Genomic DNA, 17,307 nt, shown 5'->3' with positions numbered 1-17,307 from the left:
TTTTCAGTCTCTCGGTCCCAGCTTTGATGCACCTGTACTGACCTCGCCTTCTGGATGGCAGCGGGGTGAACAGGCAGTGGCTCGGGTGGTTGATGTCCTTGATGATCTTTATGGCCTTCCTGTAGCATCGGGTGGTGTAGGTGTCCTGGAGGGCAGGTAGTTTGCCCCGGTGATGCGTTGTGCAGACCTCACTACCCTCTGGAGAGCCTTACGGTTGAGGGCGGTGCAGTTGCCATACCAGGCGGTGATACAGCCCGCCAGGATGCTCTCGATTGTGCATCTGTAGAAGTTTGTGAGTGCTTTTGGTGACAAGCCGAATTTCTTCAGCCTCCTGAGGTTGAAGAGGCGCTGCTGCGCCTTCCTCACGATGCTGTCTGTGTGAGTGGACCAATTCAGTTTGTCTGTGATGTGTATGCTGAGGAACTTAAAACTTGCTACCTTGCTACCTTTGCCAAGATAATCCATCCACCTGACAGCTGTGGCATATCAAGAAGCTGATGAAACATTATTATCATTATACAGGTGCACCTTGTGCTGGGGACAATAAAAGCCCACTCTAAAATGTGCAGTTTTGTCACAACACAATGCCACAGATGTCTCACATTTTGAGGGATCGTACAATTGGCACGCTGACTGCAGGAATGTCCACCAGAGCTGTTGCCAGATCATTTAATCATTTATTTATTGACATGTGAAACATATGTTTACATTGCCAAAGCTGTATCTGTCTGTTTCCCAATTTCACTAGTTGCACAGTCAAAATTTGACTTATAGTAAACATTCATGAAAACAAAAATGTGCCTTTTGGTCTTAATTTAAGGTTAGGGTAAGGCATAAACTAGCGGTGTGGTGGAGGTTAGGTTATACTCCCCTTGTCTTAAGGGTAAAAAATTATCCACCTTCACTAAACCCCTAAAATAAAGCAGCTTAAAATCACATATTAAGAAGATCAATAGTCGAAATGGGTGGGGTTTATGACTAGCAACTTTTTTTTTTTTTGAATATATACTATGGACAATTGAGCTAGAGGGTACAATAGCATATTACACAAGGACCTTAAGGGACATACATACACTTATAATTCTATTCTGTGGGCAGTTGTTGGCAACTCCGCTGAGTTTCTAAACTCAGAGGCACAACATCGCGAGACTTACGGAAATGTTTGCGAAACAGGGTTTGAGAAGAGAACAATTCTTCCTTAGTTAATTTTCTCGAAATCTAAAGGCATAACCTATAGATTCAAGCCAATGTCTTAAGTAGTTGGACATGTTATTACTCCAACTTCGTGAAAGTGTCACACGTTTTAATTTTCGTCAAAAACAACTATCTCGAATGCGTGGCTTTGATTTGACGGCCTGCACAGTTTCGGCCTGAGACGACCTTTCAGACCCTGCTGTGTTTGTACGCATGAGCTCAGCTTGACAATTTCGCTATGGAATCCCGAAGTGTGATAGGCAGAAACTGCTTCTCCAATAGAAATCCCCCATCTTCGAACTGTACTGTCAAGAATTTGTATAACTAAACCAAGATAGATCACAGCTTGTCGTTCCCAAAGGGAACAGATGAGTCATAGTGGGCAGATCAAGCAAGGAGGTGGGCAGAGCTAGTGAGATCCAATTGTCCCGTTCTAGAAAATATCTGCATATTTCCATTAGGAAACACTTACTCCTGAAATTCGCGTGTGCAATATTTCAATTCGACTTTGAACTCCTAAACAACGCGCTTTTAAAAAACTTTGACAAAGGCGGAAGTTTACAAATCTTAGTCCACTATATGCATAACAGACTCTAGTTTGGGAAACAGAACTGTAATTGAGATAAAATGTTTCATCGATGAGAAAAATTTGCAGAATGTAGGACAAAATCCAACTTCTCCGACTGGGCGCCAGTTGGCTTCCTCTCACTTACCATATTTGGCAGTGAGTGGAAACGCCAAACGGATGCTTCATATTTATACATCCAGTGAAATCTGTCTCATTGTTCTGTGGTACTGTCTTTGGCCTACTTGCTTGCTGACCACAGTCACAACAGGGGTGTATTCATTACGCCAATGACGTTACAAAACGTTCCGTCTGTTGCAAAATGTTCAAAGTGAAAACATTTTCCAACGATAAAAAGGTAGGTCTCTCCCCGTTTTACTTTCTTGCTGTTTGGTTCTTAAACGGTAAACGGTTTCCGTTGCAAGACGTAATGAATACACCCCAGATAGCAGAAAAATTGCCAATTTCGCCGGAGCGCCACCGCCCTTATGACGGTTGTCATGGCACTTTGTTGCTAGGGAAAATTGTACAGGGGACGAGGATGAAAGCGGAAGTTAGAAAGGATACAGCTTTTGTCAGATTAACGTCAAATTTGACATTTCGCAGCAGGTTAGAATTTATGCAGCAGGTAAAGATAATTAAGGTAAGGAAAAGGGTTAGGGTTATGTAAAATTAAAAACAATAAGGCACTTTTACCGTTCATTTGACAAAAGCTGGATCCCTTCTAGCCATGACTAGGGGGCGTGGCCTTGCTTAACGAGTCAATCCGGAAGTAGTATGGAGCGTGTAAAATTCGGTGGTGTCAAATGAAAAATACCGTCAAGAGCCAGTGAAACACACGTACTGGCTTGGACGGATTGGTAGGAGAACAGTGGTGAAAAGGACGATGCATATCGCAAGTCTCGGTGAATACCTATGTTGATAAATAAATCAATTGAACACATCTAGCTAAATGTCGGATCCAAGAAAGAGGGGAGGAAATGTGGACTGGACATGCAGTGAGGCACTGACACCGGTGGGCAAAACGGAGAGGAATTAAAGTGAGAGTGAAGCCGATCAACTGAAACCATTCTTCGACATCCAAACTGGCTTTCCAGATAGCAAGCAACACGTCCTACCGGGGCAAATTACAAAAGGTGAGGTGGAAATTGTACTCTTGCTTAGCTAACGTTAGCTGTCTGAAGCTAGCTTGATCAAGTTGACTTGATTTACCTAGCCGTGAGCTAGGTCGTTATGGAACAAGCTCGCTAACATTTGATTTATGGAAAGGTCAATTGTTTGCTTGGCTAACGTCATTGATATGGAGATCTTCAAGTAATTGCAATTTACAAACATTTAACTCAACTTGTGGTTGCAATGATGTGCAGACATTCAGTCTTGGTCATGCAACAAAATGATAAAATAGTTAAGTTCACAACGTTTGTTATTCAAACTATTGTAGGCATTTTCTAATATTAGATTGTTAATTTTGAAATTACGTTTGCCAAGTTTTTGCTGTGTAGTTGTCTCAAATGGCTCTTACAGGCAAACGATAGTCGAACTACAATGTAGCTAGCTGTCAAAACGATAGTAGCGAAGCCACGCGGATACAGTTCAGTTGTCTTGACTGGCTTCAACTTGCTTTTCTTAAATACCGATGACCAGTTTTGTTTAGTAGGCAACTCTTCTCCAAGACACACATTTACTTTAATAACAAACCTGATTCCAGGAAGGCTAGTCTTTTTTAGTTGAACTTCGACCTTCTGATTTTAGAGTTTTAACCTACCAGGTACTTACACGTTTCAGTGAGAGAGGGAGGGAGGTTGGCGTTTCAAATGGCTCTGTTCGTGACGATGAGCAACAACCCTCCCCAATAACTCATTTTCTCCCCCCCTTCGTTGTCCTTTAAACTTTCTGATGTGTTGAAAGAGATACTGGGAGAACTAGACAGCTCTGCTTCAGGTATCGTAGAACAATACTTTTCACACCCATTGGCACCTCCTTTCTAACCTGACTTTCTCGTTTGGCTTGTGTGTAACTTGTCTCTTACAATGCTACCATAGATTGTCAAGTTATTACCCTCTTAACTGTTTGTCTACCCACAAGTCTATGCTGTCTACTCATCTGTCCCCGAACCCCAACACCTCTAGTGCAGTACCTCCTTTTTTTCTCTTTTCCCTAAACTGCTTAATTCTGTCGTTCACTCACCCTATAACTGTCTACGTGTTTAAAGCCATGTGTTTCTGATGTAATGTTAATATTGTGTGTGTGTGTGTTCTAGTGAGGACCAACTGGATTAGATTTACTGTAGCTCTTGGTGTCCCAGGGTGAGATGGGTAGATTAGCCTCTCCAACTCTGTTGAATTTCTTGTCGTTTTTGAACATCCAGGAAATGAGGCTCACCAATTAGCTCAACTATATACATTTGCTGAAAGTCAAAAGTAAATAAAGTCCTTTTTAGCCTAGCTTTTCAACCATGAACATATGGAGTACAGATTTTAAAGTTGGTGTAGGATTCAGTAGCACATTACTCAACCAGACCAGGACATCTACTCTAAATTAGTTTGTACTTAGTCCGATTGCAATGCTTACAAGATTATTGTTACCACCTGTAACTGGTTTAGACACCTTGAAAGTCTCCTGTTAGGATATACAGTGTACCCCCTACCCCCCCCCTAAATTAGTTTGTACTTAGTCCTATTGCAATGCTTACAAGATTGTTACCACCTGTAACTGGTTAGACACCTTGAAAGTCTCCTGTTAAGATATACAGTGTACTGTAGGGGGGCTACCCCCACCCTACCCTGGACTCAATCGATCCCCTTATCCAAATCGATACCCTCTTCCCTATGTCTATCCGTCTGCTTAGATGCAATGTTTTCGGTAACTGTTGCGCGTCATTTCTACCCATGTGAAAACTTGGCGTAAAACCACGCCCACGGGTAACCTAGCAACAGTCAAAGCCGCGCTGATTGGTCAGAGTTCGGGACGTTCGCTGTGAGCGAGGGAACAACGCTCGAGATAAATTCCCCACGAACCGAGCGGTTTGTTCAACTAAAAGTTCAACTAAAAAGGTCACGTACCTCTCTCTATAAGATAGCTCCATTGAGTCACTATTACTGACAATCAATGTAATGTTAGCTATATGTTAGCTATATCTTTGCCCATTCAGAGAAAGCTAGTTATACAGCATCTCATTCAGTGTCCAACTACCACAAAGGTAAGTATCTCAAAACACTTTAGATAACTTAATGTGGTTAGGCTGGCTGAAATTAATTTGGTATTTTATTTAACCTTTATTTAATCAGTCATTAAAAAGCTACATAGTTTAATGCAACTTCATAACCAAATTCGGTAAAATGGCGAAGTATGGATGGCAATGTTTTTCTGTTTTTGGTGGGGATTCCCTCTCTGGCGTTCTTCCTCCTTTACTTCTCACTCTGACCAATCAGCACGGCTTTGAATGTTGCTAGGTTACCCGTGGGCGTGGTTTAGCACCAAGTTTGACGTGAATAGAAAAGGACGCACCTGTTCCCTCATGTCTCTCTGTCTGCTAGATACAGTGTTCTCAGTACCTCTTCCCCCATGTCTGTCTTCACTCCTACTGTAGGCCTAGAGCTTGTTGTAAAATATCAGGGCATTTCAGGATGTAGCCTAGGCTAGTCTGATGTGTTCAGGACCAAGGCCTATTGAAAGGATTCTCTTGGAATCATTAAATAGTCAAATGTTGTCTGTGATATTTAGGCCACATTAGTGAATTTGGGTACTGATGTTGGGCAGTTAGGCCTGGCTCACAGTCTACGTTCCAATTCAACCCAAAGGTGTTCAATAGGGTTGAGGTCAGGGCTCTGTGCAGGCCAATCAAGTTCTTCCACACCAATCTCGACAAACCATTTCTGTATGGACCTCGCTTTAAAAAAATATATATTTTACCTTTATTTAACTAGGCAGTTAAGAACAAATTCTTATTTTCAATGACGGCCTAGGAACAGTGGGTTAACTGCCTGTTCAAGGGCAGAACGAGAGATTTATACCTTGTCAGCTTGGGGATTTGAATTTACAACCTTTAAGGTACTAGTCCAACGCTCTAACAACTAGCCTACCCTGCACGGGGGCATTGTCATGCTGAAAGGGGGGTGCCTAGTCAGTTGTACAACTGAAATGTGTCTTCCGCATTTAACCCAACCCCTCAATCAGAGTGGTGTGGGGGGCTGCCTTAATCGACATCCATGTCTTCGGCACCCGGGGAACAGTGGGTTAACTGCCTTGCTCAGGAGCAGAATGACAGATTATTACCTTGTCGGGGATTCGATCCAGCAACCTTTCAGTTACTGGCCCAATGCTCTAACCACTAGGGTCTTCCCCAAACTGTTGCCACAAAGTTTGAAGCTCAGAATCATCTAGAATCATTGTATGCTGTCACGTTATTATTTCCCTTTACTGGAACTAAGGGGCCCGAACCATGAAAAACCACCCCAGACCATTATTCTTCCTCCACTTAACTTTACATTTGGTGTTTTGCATTCGGGCAGGTAGAGTTCTCCTGGCATCCGCCAAACCCAGATTAGTTTGTCGGACTGCTAGATCGTGATTCATCACTCCAGAGAATGCGTTTCCACTGCTCCAGTCCAATGGTGGCGAGCTTTACACCAATCCAGCTGACGCTTGGCATTGCGCATGCTTAGGGTTGTGTGTGGCTGCTCGGCCATGGAAACCCATTTCATGACGCTCCCGACAAACAGTTCTTGTGCTGACTTTTCTTCCAGATGCAGTTTGGAATTCAGTAGTGAGTGTTGCTTCAGCAATCGGCATTCCCGTTCGGTTAGCTTGTGTGGCCTACCACTTCACAGCTGAGCCGTTGTTGCTCCTAGACGTTTCCTCTTCACAATAACAGCACTTACAGTTGACCGGGGCAGGTTGGAAAGGTGGCATCCCATGACAGTGCCAAGGTGAATGTCACTGAGCTCTTCAGTAAGGCCATTCTTCTGCCAGTGTTTGTCTATGGAGATAGATGGCGGTGCATGGCGGTGTGCTTGATTTTTATACACCTTCAGCCACACCTGTTTCTGAATCCACTTATTTGAGGGGTGTCCACATACTTGCGTGTGTATATGTCCATCCTATATATTAGTGTGTGTGTTATCCCATGTTAAATGATTTGAAAAGGAATCATCTGGTTACTGTTAACAGGCTTTTAAAATCTCTATTGAATAGAAAAGGATGGTTTTAGCCTAGGTTTCTGGACATTAGGCTAACAGTTGGGTTCAACACCAAACACCATGACGACAGTCTGCAGAAGTACTTCAGCTTGAATTTGTGCCGACAGGATGTCCTGTCCCCCTGTGATACTCGGCCCGACGGGATGTCCTGTCCCCCCGTGATACTCGGCCCGACGGGATGTCCTGTCCCCCGTGATACTCGGCCCGACGGGATGTCCTGTCCCCCGTGATACTCGCCCGACGGGATGTCCTGTCCCCCTGTGATACTCTGCCCGACGGGATGTCCTGTCCCCCTGATACTCTGCCCGACGGGATGTCCTGTCCCCCGTGATACTCTGCCCGACGGGATGTCCTGTCCCCCGTGATACTCTGCCCGACGGGATGTCCTGTCCCCCTGTGATACTCTGCCCGACGGGATGTCCTGTCCCCCTGTGATACTCGGCCCGACGGGATGTCCTGTCCCCCTGTGATACTCGGCCCGACGGGATGTCCTGTCCCCCTGTGATACTCTGCCCGACGGGATGTCCTGTCCCCTGTGATACTCTGCCCGACGGGATGTCCTGTCCCCCTGTGATACTCTGCCCGACGGGATGTCCTGTCCCCCTGTGATACTCTGCCCGACGGGATGTCCTGTCCCCCTGTGATACTCGGCCCGACGGGATGTCCTGTCCCCCTGTGATACTCGGCCCGACGGGATGTCCTGTCCCCCGACGGGTACATAACATGGTTGATACGTTCAGCTGTACAGTGATCTTAAGAAGGGTAGTGAAAATGAAGCTGTTGCCGTACTCAACCTCACAGTGTGATTCATTAGCACAGCTTGATTACAGCTTGATTCATAGGCTCAACACACAAAATAGTTTTATGGTGACACCGGTGAGCGATGATGAGGCAACAGCCGCAAGATTCGTGGTTGGACCGTCTCCTAATGAACAGTTTGGGTCGTGTTCTGATTCTGCTCAATGACAGTCAGCGATTCTAGATGATAGAACTCCAGTAATAACCTAATCTGTCCAGAAATACACTCGTTTTAGTCTAGGAGGCACTGATGTCTTGGATCATATCGTGCTTGTTTATTTCAGAAATGTACTAAATTGATGCTAACAGTTTCTCTGTCCTCTGTTTCAGGATGATGGCTGAGGGATAACGTCAAGGACTGTCAGCCCCTCCACCCCAACGTGACCCTGGTTATCTTATCCAAACACCCCTTTTCCCCCTGTTTTTCTCAATTTCCTCTTGCCCCAACTCACTCTCCTGTCCCACTGTTTCATGGAGGAGAGCCAAACCGATACAACAACACACTGGGTTAATACTCACGTCTCTGCAATAGAGGTTCTGGATCATTCTCCTGTCATGTTATTGATCAGACTCAATGATTGGATGAGCAGTAAGGATCACGCGATCAGACCACTGTTCTCTCCACCTCTATTGGACGTCTTCTCTTTCTCATCTTTGTGATTGATTTGGACCCTATTGGCTGTTGTCATTTCAACTCTGTCCCCCCTCCGCTGTTTTCTTTTCCTCACTGCAGTCTATCCTCTGATGTCATTGGGCCATGGTTCGCAAGAGAGGTTCCCTTATCTTGTGTGGAGCTTTCCTATTCGTCGCCTGCAATGGCTTGCTTCTCCTTTTCCTTTGGGGACGGCCTCCCATTGGTCGACTTGGGGAGGGGGGAGGGGCTGAGCCAGGGGGAAGGGAAGAGTGGGGAGTGGCCAAAAGAAAAGGGGGTGGGACTAATCTGGCTGGTGAGGTGATCCGATTGGCCGAGGAGGTAGAATCGGAACTCGAGACCCAGAAGGAACTTCTGAAGCAGATTCAGAGTCACAGGTCACTATGGGAAAAGAAGAGAGGGATGGGAAGAAGACAGATGGATGGAGGGAAGGTAGAAAATAAAGAGGAACACAAACCGCCGCCACAGTTGCCTCCAGTACCTCCAAAGGACGATTCAGAGAACAAGGACCCAAGTCAAGAAAAAAATAAACAGGAATTTGTTGTTGCAGCAGTCCCAGACCTTAAAGTAGACACTCAACCGGACAATGACATAAAAGAACTGAACTACACCAAATTGGAAGTAACTGTCACCAGCCCACAAGTTGTCATTCCCATATTGGTTATTGCCTGTGACAGGGTGACCGTGAAAAGGAGTCTTGACAAATTGATCCAATACCGCCCCTCTGCAGAACTCTATCCAATCATAGTTAGCCAGGACTGCGGCCATGCTGAGACGGCCCGCGTGATTGGCTCGTATGGCAGTCAGGTGACCCACATTAGCCAACCAGACCACTCGGACATCCGGGTACGGCCGGAGCACAGGAAGTTCCAGGGTTACTATAAGATTGCCAGACACTACCGCTGGGCCCTCAACCAGGTGTTCGACACACTCTCTCACTCCACCGTGGTGATTGTGGAAGATGACTTGGAGGTAAGTGAACAGTAACTGAAATCTATACACCACCATGCACTGTAATTGAGGAATGGATTTAAAGTGCAGCTAGCTAGCAATAGAAGTATCTGGTAGCCTTGCATGAGCTAGTGTACTACACTAGTGTATCGCAGGGCATTGGGTCCCATTTTTTTATTTTTTATTTTTTTAACAACCTTTTGGTATGACTCGGCTGGGAATCGAACTCCCAACCTCCGGTGCGGACACTCTAACCACAAAGCCTGTTGGTCAGTTTAGTATTCGTATAAAGCAGCACTAGATTCATCAACGAGGCCTAAGTGATGAATCCACTGCTATATGTTAGTTGCACTGCCAACATCCAGCCCTGCTGTTATTCCCAGAACCGTCATTTCTTTAAGGGAACGACGACCCTGTGGCCTACAACCAAAACACGAAGTGCTCCGTTTGAAGCACTGAGCTTTAAACCCCCCCTGCAACAGAGGCAGAATATGCCTTCTGTCTGCCTGCTCAGCACATTCCATAGGGTTATATGGGAAAGTTTTTAATTCCATTTGGCTCACATTGACATTTGGGATAATAATGATGATAAAAGTTGATCCTGATATGTCCCTCATTTGCACAGCCCCTTTCATTGGGATAACCTAAAACATAGCTTTTGCATTAAACATTCCATAACATTTCTTTTTATGGCCTCTCACCACTAGTTTATTGGTCTAGGGCAATGCCGTCGGGGGGTATGCCTAATAAAAAGAAAAAATATTTTTAAATCTTCACATTTTCAAACAGTACATTTATATTTTCCCACGGGGGCAATACATTTTTGATGAGTTTTTTTTTTTCTTTTTCTTGCCTAAGTAGCTCGTTTCACTGCCAAAAATAAAATTCAACCATCTAGTGTTGAGCGAAATAACAATGTCAAATACAGGTAGACTAGTGAAATAATGAACATCAATCACATGAACCGTTACTCATCCAATCACATGAACCGTTACTCATCCAATCACATGAACCGTTACTCATCCAATCACATGAACCGTTACTCATCCAATCACATGAACCGTTACTCATCCAATCACATGAACCGTTACTCATCCAATCACATGAACCGTTACTCATCCAATCACATGAACCGTTACTCATCCAATCACATGAACCGTTACTCATCCAATCACATGAACCGTTACTCATCCAATCACATGAACCGTTACTCATCCAATCACATGAACCGTTACTCATCCAATCACATGAACCGTTACTCTCTCACAGGAAACCTTCAGTCTTATCACGTTTCGTTCCTAAAATGTCTGCACATTTGGAAAAATAAGCCACGGGAGTTTTTTGAGCAAGAATAAAGACAACTTTCGAGTAGTAAGACATGTATAAAATCAACAGATGCCATTTAATAAGAAGGGGCTAGCAGCATCTTATATGGTGAGCTACTGAGTGGTTTGGACAGGCGAGCCCCATACTATTGTGGAGGACTTAATCCTTCCCGCTGTCACGGATATGGCTGGGACAATGCTGGGGGAAAAGGCCCAAAAAAAACTATACAATGACTTCATCAAACAACACTGTTTCACAACATATCAGTGACATGGCAGAAGATGTGTGCGAAGCAGTAATTCTTTCAAAACAAGTCAGTGAATTATATGAGTTACAGCTGGATGAGTCAACATGCCTGGCACAGCTCCTGGTATATGTCCGTTACGTTTATGGGTGGTCAATTAAGGAAGACATTTCTCTTCTGGAAACCAGGACAGGATATTTTTAAAGTACTGGACAGCTTTGTGACATCAAATGGACTTAGGTGGTCAAGATGTGTTGGTATCTGTACTGATGGCGCAAAAGCCAGGACAGGGAGACATAGTGGAGTGGTGACGTGCGTGCAAGCAGTTGCTCCCGACTCCACTTGGGTCACTGCAGCATCCATTGCTGCCAAAGGAAAACCTGACCGCTTGAAAGACGTTTTGGACACTACAGTGAAAAAAAATGGATAACCCCTGAACTCGTGTGTTTTCTGCACTATGCAATGATTTTAAAATTTATTTTACCTTTTATTTAACTAGGAAAGTGAGTTAAGAAAAAAAATCTTATTTTTATTGACGGCCTAGGAACAGTGGGTTAACTGCCTGTTCAGGGGCAGAACGACAGATTTGTACCTTGTCAGCTCAGGGATTTGAACATGCAACCTTCCGGTTACTAGTCCAACGCTCTAACCACTAGGCTACCCTGCCGCCCCGATACAGTGCCTTGCAAAAGTATTCATCCCCTTGGCGTTTTTTCTATTTTGTTGCCTTACAACCTGTAACTGAAATGTGTTTTTATTTGGATTTCATGTAATGGACAGACACAAAATAGTCCAAATTGGTGAAGTGAAATGAAAAAAAAATAAAAAATTATTCAAAAACTCTAAAGCAGGAAAGTGGTGCGTGCATATGTATACACCCCCTTTACTATGAAGCCCCTAAATAAGATCTGGTGCAACCAATTACCTTCAGAAGTCACATAATTAGTTAGACTGCACACAGGTGGACTTTATTTAAGTGTCACATGATCTCAGTGTGTGTGCAATTGAGAATCTGTGGTGTGACTTAAAGATTGCTGTTCTCCGGTGGAACCCAACCAACTTGAAGGAGCTGGAGCAGTTTTGCCTTTGAAAAATGGGCAAAAATCCCAGTGGCTAGATGTGCCAAGTTTATAGAGACATACCCCAAGAGACTTACAGCTGTAATTGCTGCTAAAGGTGGCTCTACAAAGTATTGACTTTGGGGGGGGGTGAATAGTTTTGCACACTCAAGTTCTGTGTTTTTTTTGTCTTGTCTGTTTCACAATGAAAAATGTTGTATCTTCAAAGTGCAAGTTGTGTAAATCAAATGATATAAACCCCCCAAAAATCAATTTTAATTCCAGGTTGTAAGGCAACAAAATAGGAAAAATGCCAAGGGGGGTGAATACTTTCGTAAGTCACTGTAAGAGCTCTTTGTCACTTCCAACGAGCCGGGTTGTGACACACTCACTCATTCTTATGTTTTAAAACATGTGTCAGTGTTTGGCAGGCTTACAATGATGGCAAAAAACAAAACATTTGAGAGTTCACTGACCCTGGTGCTAGAGGGGGTACAGCTGACCGTGGTGCTAGAGGGGGTACAGCTGACCGTGGTGCTAGAGGGGGTACAGCTGACCCTGGTGGTGCTGAGAGGGGGGTACAGCTGACCCTGGTGCTAGAGGGGGTACAGCTGACCCTGGTGCTACAGCTGACCCTGGTGCTAGAGGGGACCCTGGTACAGCTGACCCTGGTGCTAGAGGGGGTACAGCTGACCCTGGTGCTAGAGGGGGTACAGCTGACCCTGGTGCTAGAGGGGGTACAGCTGACCCTGGTGCTAGAGGGGGTACAGCTGACCCTGGTGCTAGAGGGGGTACAGCTGACCCTGGTTATAGAGGGGGTACGCAGCTGGAGGTTGAATGTTTGAAGGGGTACAGGACTATAAAAAAAGTTTGGGATCCACTGGTCTAGGGTAAGGACTAGTCTATTGGTCTAGGGTAAGGCCTAGTCTATTGGTCTAGGGTAAGGCCTGGTCTAGGGTAAGGCCTAGTCTAGGGTAAGGCCTAGTCTAGGGTAAGGCCTAGTCTAGGGTAAGGCCTAGTCTAGGGTAAGGCCTAGTCTAGGGTAAGGCCTAGTCTATTGGTCTAGGGTAAGGCCTGGTCTAGGGTAAGGCCTAGTCTAGGGTAAGGCCTAGTCTAGGGTAAGGCCTAGTCTAGGGTAAGGCCTAGTCTAGGGTAAGGCCTAGACCAATAGACTAGTCCGTACCGTAGACCAATAGTCTATTGGTCTATGGTAAGTACTAGGGTAATTACTAGTCTAGTGTGACCAGTGGTTAGCCACAGTAGGCTCTGTTCTGTTTCGGCCCAGTAAAGCCCATCATTAAGAGCCCTCTATAAACATCTGTGGATCATTTTAGCAGGCGCTTTTTATCCAAAACTACTTAGTCAAGCATGAATACATAGTTTGTATGGCTGGCCTTAGTGGGAATCGAACCCACAATCCTGGCCGTTTAGATCACTAAACGGACCTCAAGCCAGTAGATGAATCATGATGAACCAAGATGGACAGAGAGGACAGAGAAGGGTGCACAGTAGGGACGGAGCGAGTGGACATTTGTAATCCTGGTTTGCGTTCCCCGACGAGCAGATTTTGAACTGATTCAGTGGATTAACCACGTTGACACCCGGCAGAGTGGGGTGTGAAGACAGACCCCTCCATCCTGCCCCACTCACCCCCCACACATTTAATTCAGACCCAGCCTGTGTCCCAAATGGCATCCTATATACTGCAGCCCTATCTTTTAAACAGGACCCATAGGGCTCTAGTCAAAAATAGTGCACTATATAGGGGGATAAGGTTCTATTTGAGACGCTAGTCAAATGAAACTGCCAGCTGGCTGAACAAATGCTCTGGAAACAAACCGCATCGGCAGAATTCGTCACGAGAGATACAGGAAATGACCAAATCAGAGTTGTTACCATAAAAGGGGGGGATACCTAGTCAGTTGTACAACTGAAATGTCTTCTTTTAATCCAACCCCTCTGACTCAGAGGGGGGCGGGGGGCTGCCTTAATCAACATCCACGTCTTCAGCGCTAGGGGACACGAGTCACCAGTTAAAAGCTTCTAGGCTAAACTTTGCTCCCTTAAAATCAAACATTGAGAAACTGAGGGGGGAAAATGTACTGGGAACTGTGTCCACTTATGTAACTGTTCCTGCAGTTGCTTTTCTACATATTGTGACCACCAACCTGAACACACATTTATCACGTTTGCTTTGGTTAGTCATTTCATGTTGACATGCCTATTGGTATTGTATTAATTGAACTTTGAACTTCTCATTCATTGAAGCTCCTATTGGTTGTTTATCAAGCCTGCTCAAGTTCTTTGTCATTTTTGTCATTAGGCTTGTATTGCATGGATTCGTACCGCAGATGCCGTTTTCACAGCCAGTTCATTGTTGACGAGCAGAAACAAACGTGTTTGGTAGTGTTGGTTATCGTTTGGCATTACAATGAGTGACGCATAGATGACACGATAGCACAAAACAGATCTGGGACCAGATTACAGCTTTCATAATTACGAATAGTGGTGCAGGATATTTACTGAATAATTTCTTTTTCATAACTGGAAGGAAAAACATACTAAGACAAGTTATCCTGCTGTAAAACAGATGACTTATCCAAAGCTTCTCTGTCCCGTCCAGGTGGCCCCGGACTTCTTTGAGTACTTCCGCGCCCTGCACCCCATCTTGACCTCTGACCCCACCCTGTGGTGTGTGTCTGCCTGGAACGACAACGGCAGAGATGGCCTGGTGGACCCTGGGAAGGCTGACCTCCTCTATAGGACAGACTTCTTCCCTGGGCTGGGCTGGATGCTGCTGAAGGACGTCTGGGCAGAACTAGAACCCAAGTGGCCCACGGCCTTCTGGGACGACTGGATGCGTCACCCCGAGCAGCGTAAAGAGCGCTCCTGCATCCGCCCAGAGATCTCCAGAACTATGACCTTCGGACGCAAGGGTGTCAGCTTGGGTCAGTTCTTTGACCAGTATCTGCGTTATATTAAACTCAACACTGACTTTGTGCCTTTCACCAAACATGATCTGTCTTACTTGATGAAGGAGAACTTTGACGTGAACTTTGTGAAGGAGGTTTACAGCGCCCCCCTAGTTAAAATAGAAGAGCTACAACAAGGGGGAGGTTTGAAGGAAATGGGTCCATACCGGGTGCAATATTCCAGCCGGGAGAGTTTTAAAGTCATGGCTCGTAACTTAGGGGTTATGGATGACTTGAAATCGGGGGTTCCCCGTGCAGGGTACAGGGGCGTGGTCAGCTTCCTGTCCCGTGGACGACGGGTCTTCTTGACCCCACCTGAAGGATGGACAAAGTACGACGTCAGTTGGAGCTGAGAGGTTCGGACAGAACCTGTCAGTTGGAGCTGAGAGGTTCGGACAGAACCTGTCAGTTGGAGCTGAGAGGTTCGGACAGAACCTGTCAGTTGGAGCTGAGAGGTTCGGACAGAACCTGTCAGTTGGAGCTGAGAGGTTCGGACAGAACCTGTCAGTTGGAGCTGAGAGGTTCGGACAGAACCTGTCAGTTGGAGCTGAGAGGTTCGGACAGAACCTGTCAGTTGGAGCTGAGAGGTTCGGACAGAACCTGTCAGTTGGAGCTGAGAGGTTCGGACAGAACGTAGTGTGGATGGTATCGAAGACCGACTTGAGAAACTCTCAAACCAAAGAAAACAAGGCCACATGAAGAAACGGGAGCTAAACCAAACACACAGGCTTGGTGGGTGAAGGGATTTGACATGTGGTAGAGGTAGTTTGGGTAATGGACAGGAGTAAGGCACTCCTTGTTTTATGAGTGAACCTGAATGCAGTGTAACACAGGGCACAGCCCAGGGAGTGAAACCACAAAGTCTCTCTCAGAAAGTAAGAAATCATTTAGTGCTTGGTTGTTCTCCTGCTAGAGCTTATCTAGGAAAGGTTTACGGTTTGCTTCAACCCAATGTCTTAAACTGACTCTAAAGTTCTGGACAACCACAAGTTTGATTACATTGATTGATTGGGAGGGCTCAGAGATGAGCTTTTTGTCTTGTTCCCCGTGTCACCAGGTCTTTTAAAGGAGAGGCCAAACCCCTCTCTGGTCACATCCCAAATCGCACCCTTTTCTCTATTTAGTGCACTACTGTTGACCAGGGCCCATAGGGAATAGGGTGCAATTTGGTACATTCTACTTTAAAAGAACTTGCAGTATTCTACTCACTCAAAGTGAATGAATGAGGTCAAAATATTAGCTAGACTGGTATTAATTGAGTATTATAAATATGATTGTCAAATTTGGTTTATTCATTTAATGTTTTTTTTTGTGGGGGCGGGGGGGGAGGCTATTTTGGGAAATTTTATTTAGCTATCTCGTAAATGGTTTATAAAGAGATTCTTCAGATGGTTAGAGGTTCATACATTGCCATGCAGCGCACCAATTAAACACATCGTATGTGACATTCTGTTGATGTTGGGTTTATCCCAAACGGTACCTCGTTCCCTAGAAAGGGAAGAGGGCCATTTGGGACGCAGGTGCTGACTATACTTGAGCCCTTTCCAAACGGTGGTATTCTACAGTAAGGTTTGTTGAAAAACCAATGATTATGATTGTTTTACTTTTTTTTTCTCTTCATTTACATGATGGGTGATACATTTATGTACTGTATTTAGTTCTGGGGTGATTGATTCATATGTCCTTCTGGTGGAACAAAAAAAAAACACTGCCTGATGTGTTAATAACTTTAATACGTTGCAAATAAAATGAACTATTTTGATATTTGTCCACGTCTTGGGTGTCAGCAGTTTTCTAGACTAGTGACCTAATGGATCTTGAGTCTTATTGTTCCTGGTCCTTTTCCATAATCTTTTCCCACTTGTGCCTGTAACCTTCACCGTGTCCCAAATGGCACCCTATTCCCTATATAGTGCACTACTTTAGACCAGAGCCCTATTCCCTATATAGGGTGTCATTTGGAACGTAACCCAGGCTCAGTTATCCCTCCCCACTTCCTTTCCCAGTCCACTCTTTATCCTGTTGACTTCCTGCCCTATCTTGCTTCCTGTTTCATAAACAGTCTGGTCTGATCACTTTTACAATCCAGATTAGAAGAGCCTAGAGATCAATTGAGGTGCCTCCGCAAGCAGATTTAGACAAACGGGCCATGGAGGAGAGTATTTTATGACTATTGGCCAACCAACTGTTGATAACCTGAGAAATATTTATCTAAACTCCCAAGGATTATGGCCGTCATTTCAAATCAAGCTAGAGGCTAATATGCCCAATACCTTAAGTACATTTTATGAAATTATTTTGCTCTCTTTGTCTGTTACTTATAGGTTGGCAACGGACAGAACGGTAGCG

The 17,307-nt window shown here is 45.0% G+C and overlaps 1 protein-coding gene across 4 annotated transcripts; it reads left to right on the top strand.

Annotated features, from left to right (window-relative positions):
- The first annotated feature begins 2,515 nt into the window (after positions 1 to 2,515).
- mgat1b (alpha-1,3-mannosyl-glycoprotein 2-beta-N-acetylglucosaminyltransferase b) lies at positions 2,516 to 16,720 on the top strand. Of its 4 annotated transcripts, none has more exons than XR_006078552.1 (4): positions 2,516 to 2,895; positions 8,086 to 9,379; positions 14,610 to 15,545; positions 15,579 to 16,720. XR_006078552.1 is itself a non-coding variant. In XM_042295124.1 (4 exons), the coding sequence occupies exons 2-3, from the start codon at positions 8,513 to 8,515 to the stop codon at positions 15,309 to 15,311; spliced, it is 1,569 nt and encodes a 522-aa protein (XP_042151058.1). In that variant the 5' UTR covers positions 2,516 to 2,895; positions 8,086 to 8,512; the 3' UTR covers positions 15,312 to 15,314; positions 15,348 to 16,720. The 4 variants fall into 4 exon arrangements, 3 of the variants coding, with proteins under 3 accessions (XP_042151058.1, XP_024296593.1, XP_024296594.1); XM_042295124.1 differs by having other exon boundaries at positions 14,610 to 15,314; positions 15,348 to 16,720; XM_024440825.2 differs by having other exon boundaries at positions 14,610 to 16,720.
- The last annotated feature ends 587 nt before the right edge of the window (positions 16,721 to 17,307 follow it).

Source organism: Oncorhynchus tshawytscha, linkage group LG13 (genome assembly GCF_018296145.1).
Source record: "Oncorhynchus tshawytscha isolate Ot180627B linkage group LG13, Otsh_v2.0, whole genome shotgun sequence".
NCBI classification, from domain to species: Eukaryota; Metazoa; Chordata; class Actinopteri; order Salmoniformes; family Salmonidae; genus Oncorhynchus; species Oncorhynchus tshawytscha.
This window is presented reverse-complemented; position numbering and strand designations above follow the sequence as displayed.

Coding starts and splice junctions, on each gene's coding strand:
- mgat1b (XM_042295124.1), top strand. CDS start 8,513: ATGGTTCGCAAGAGAGGTTCCCTTATCTTGTGTGGAGCTTTCCTATTC. Junction 9,380..14,609: donor TTGTGGAAGATGACTTGGAG/GTAAGTGAACAG, acceptor TGTCCCGTCCAG/GTGGCCCCGGACTTCTTTGA.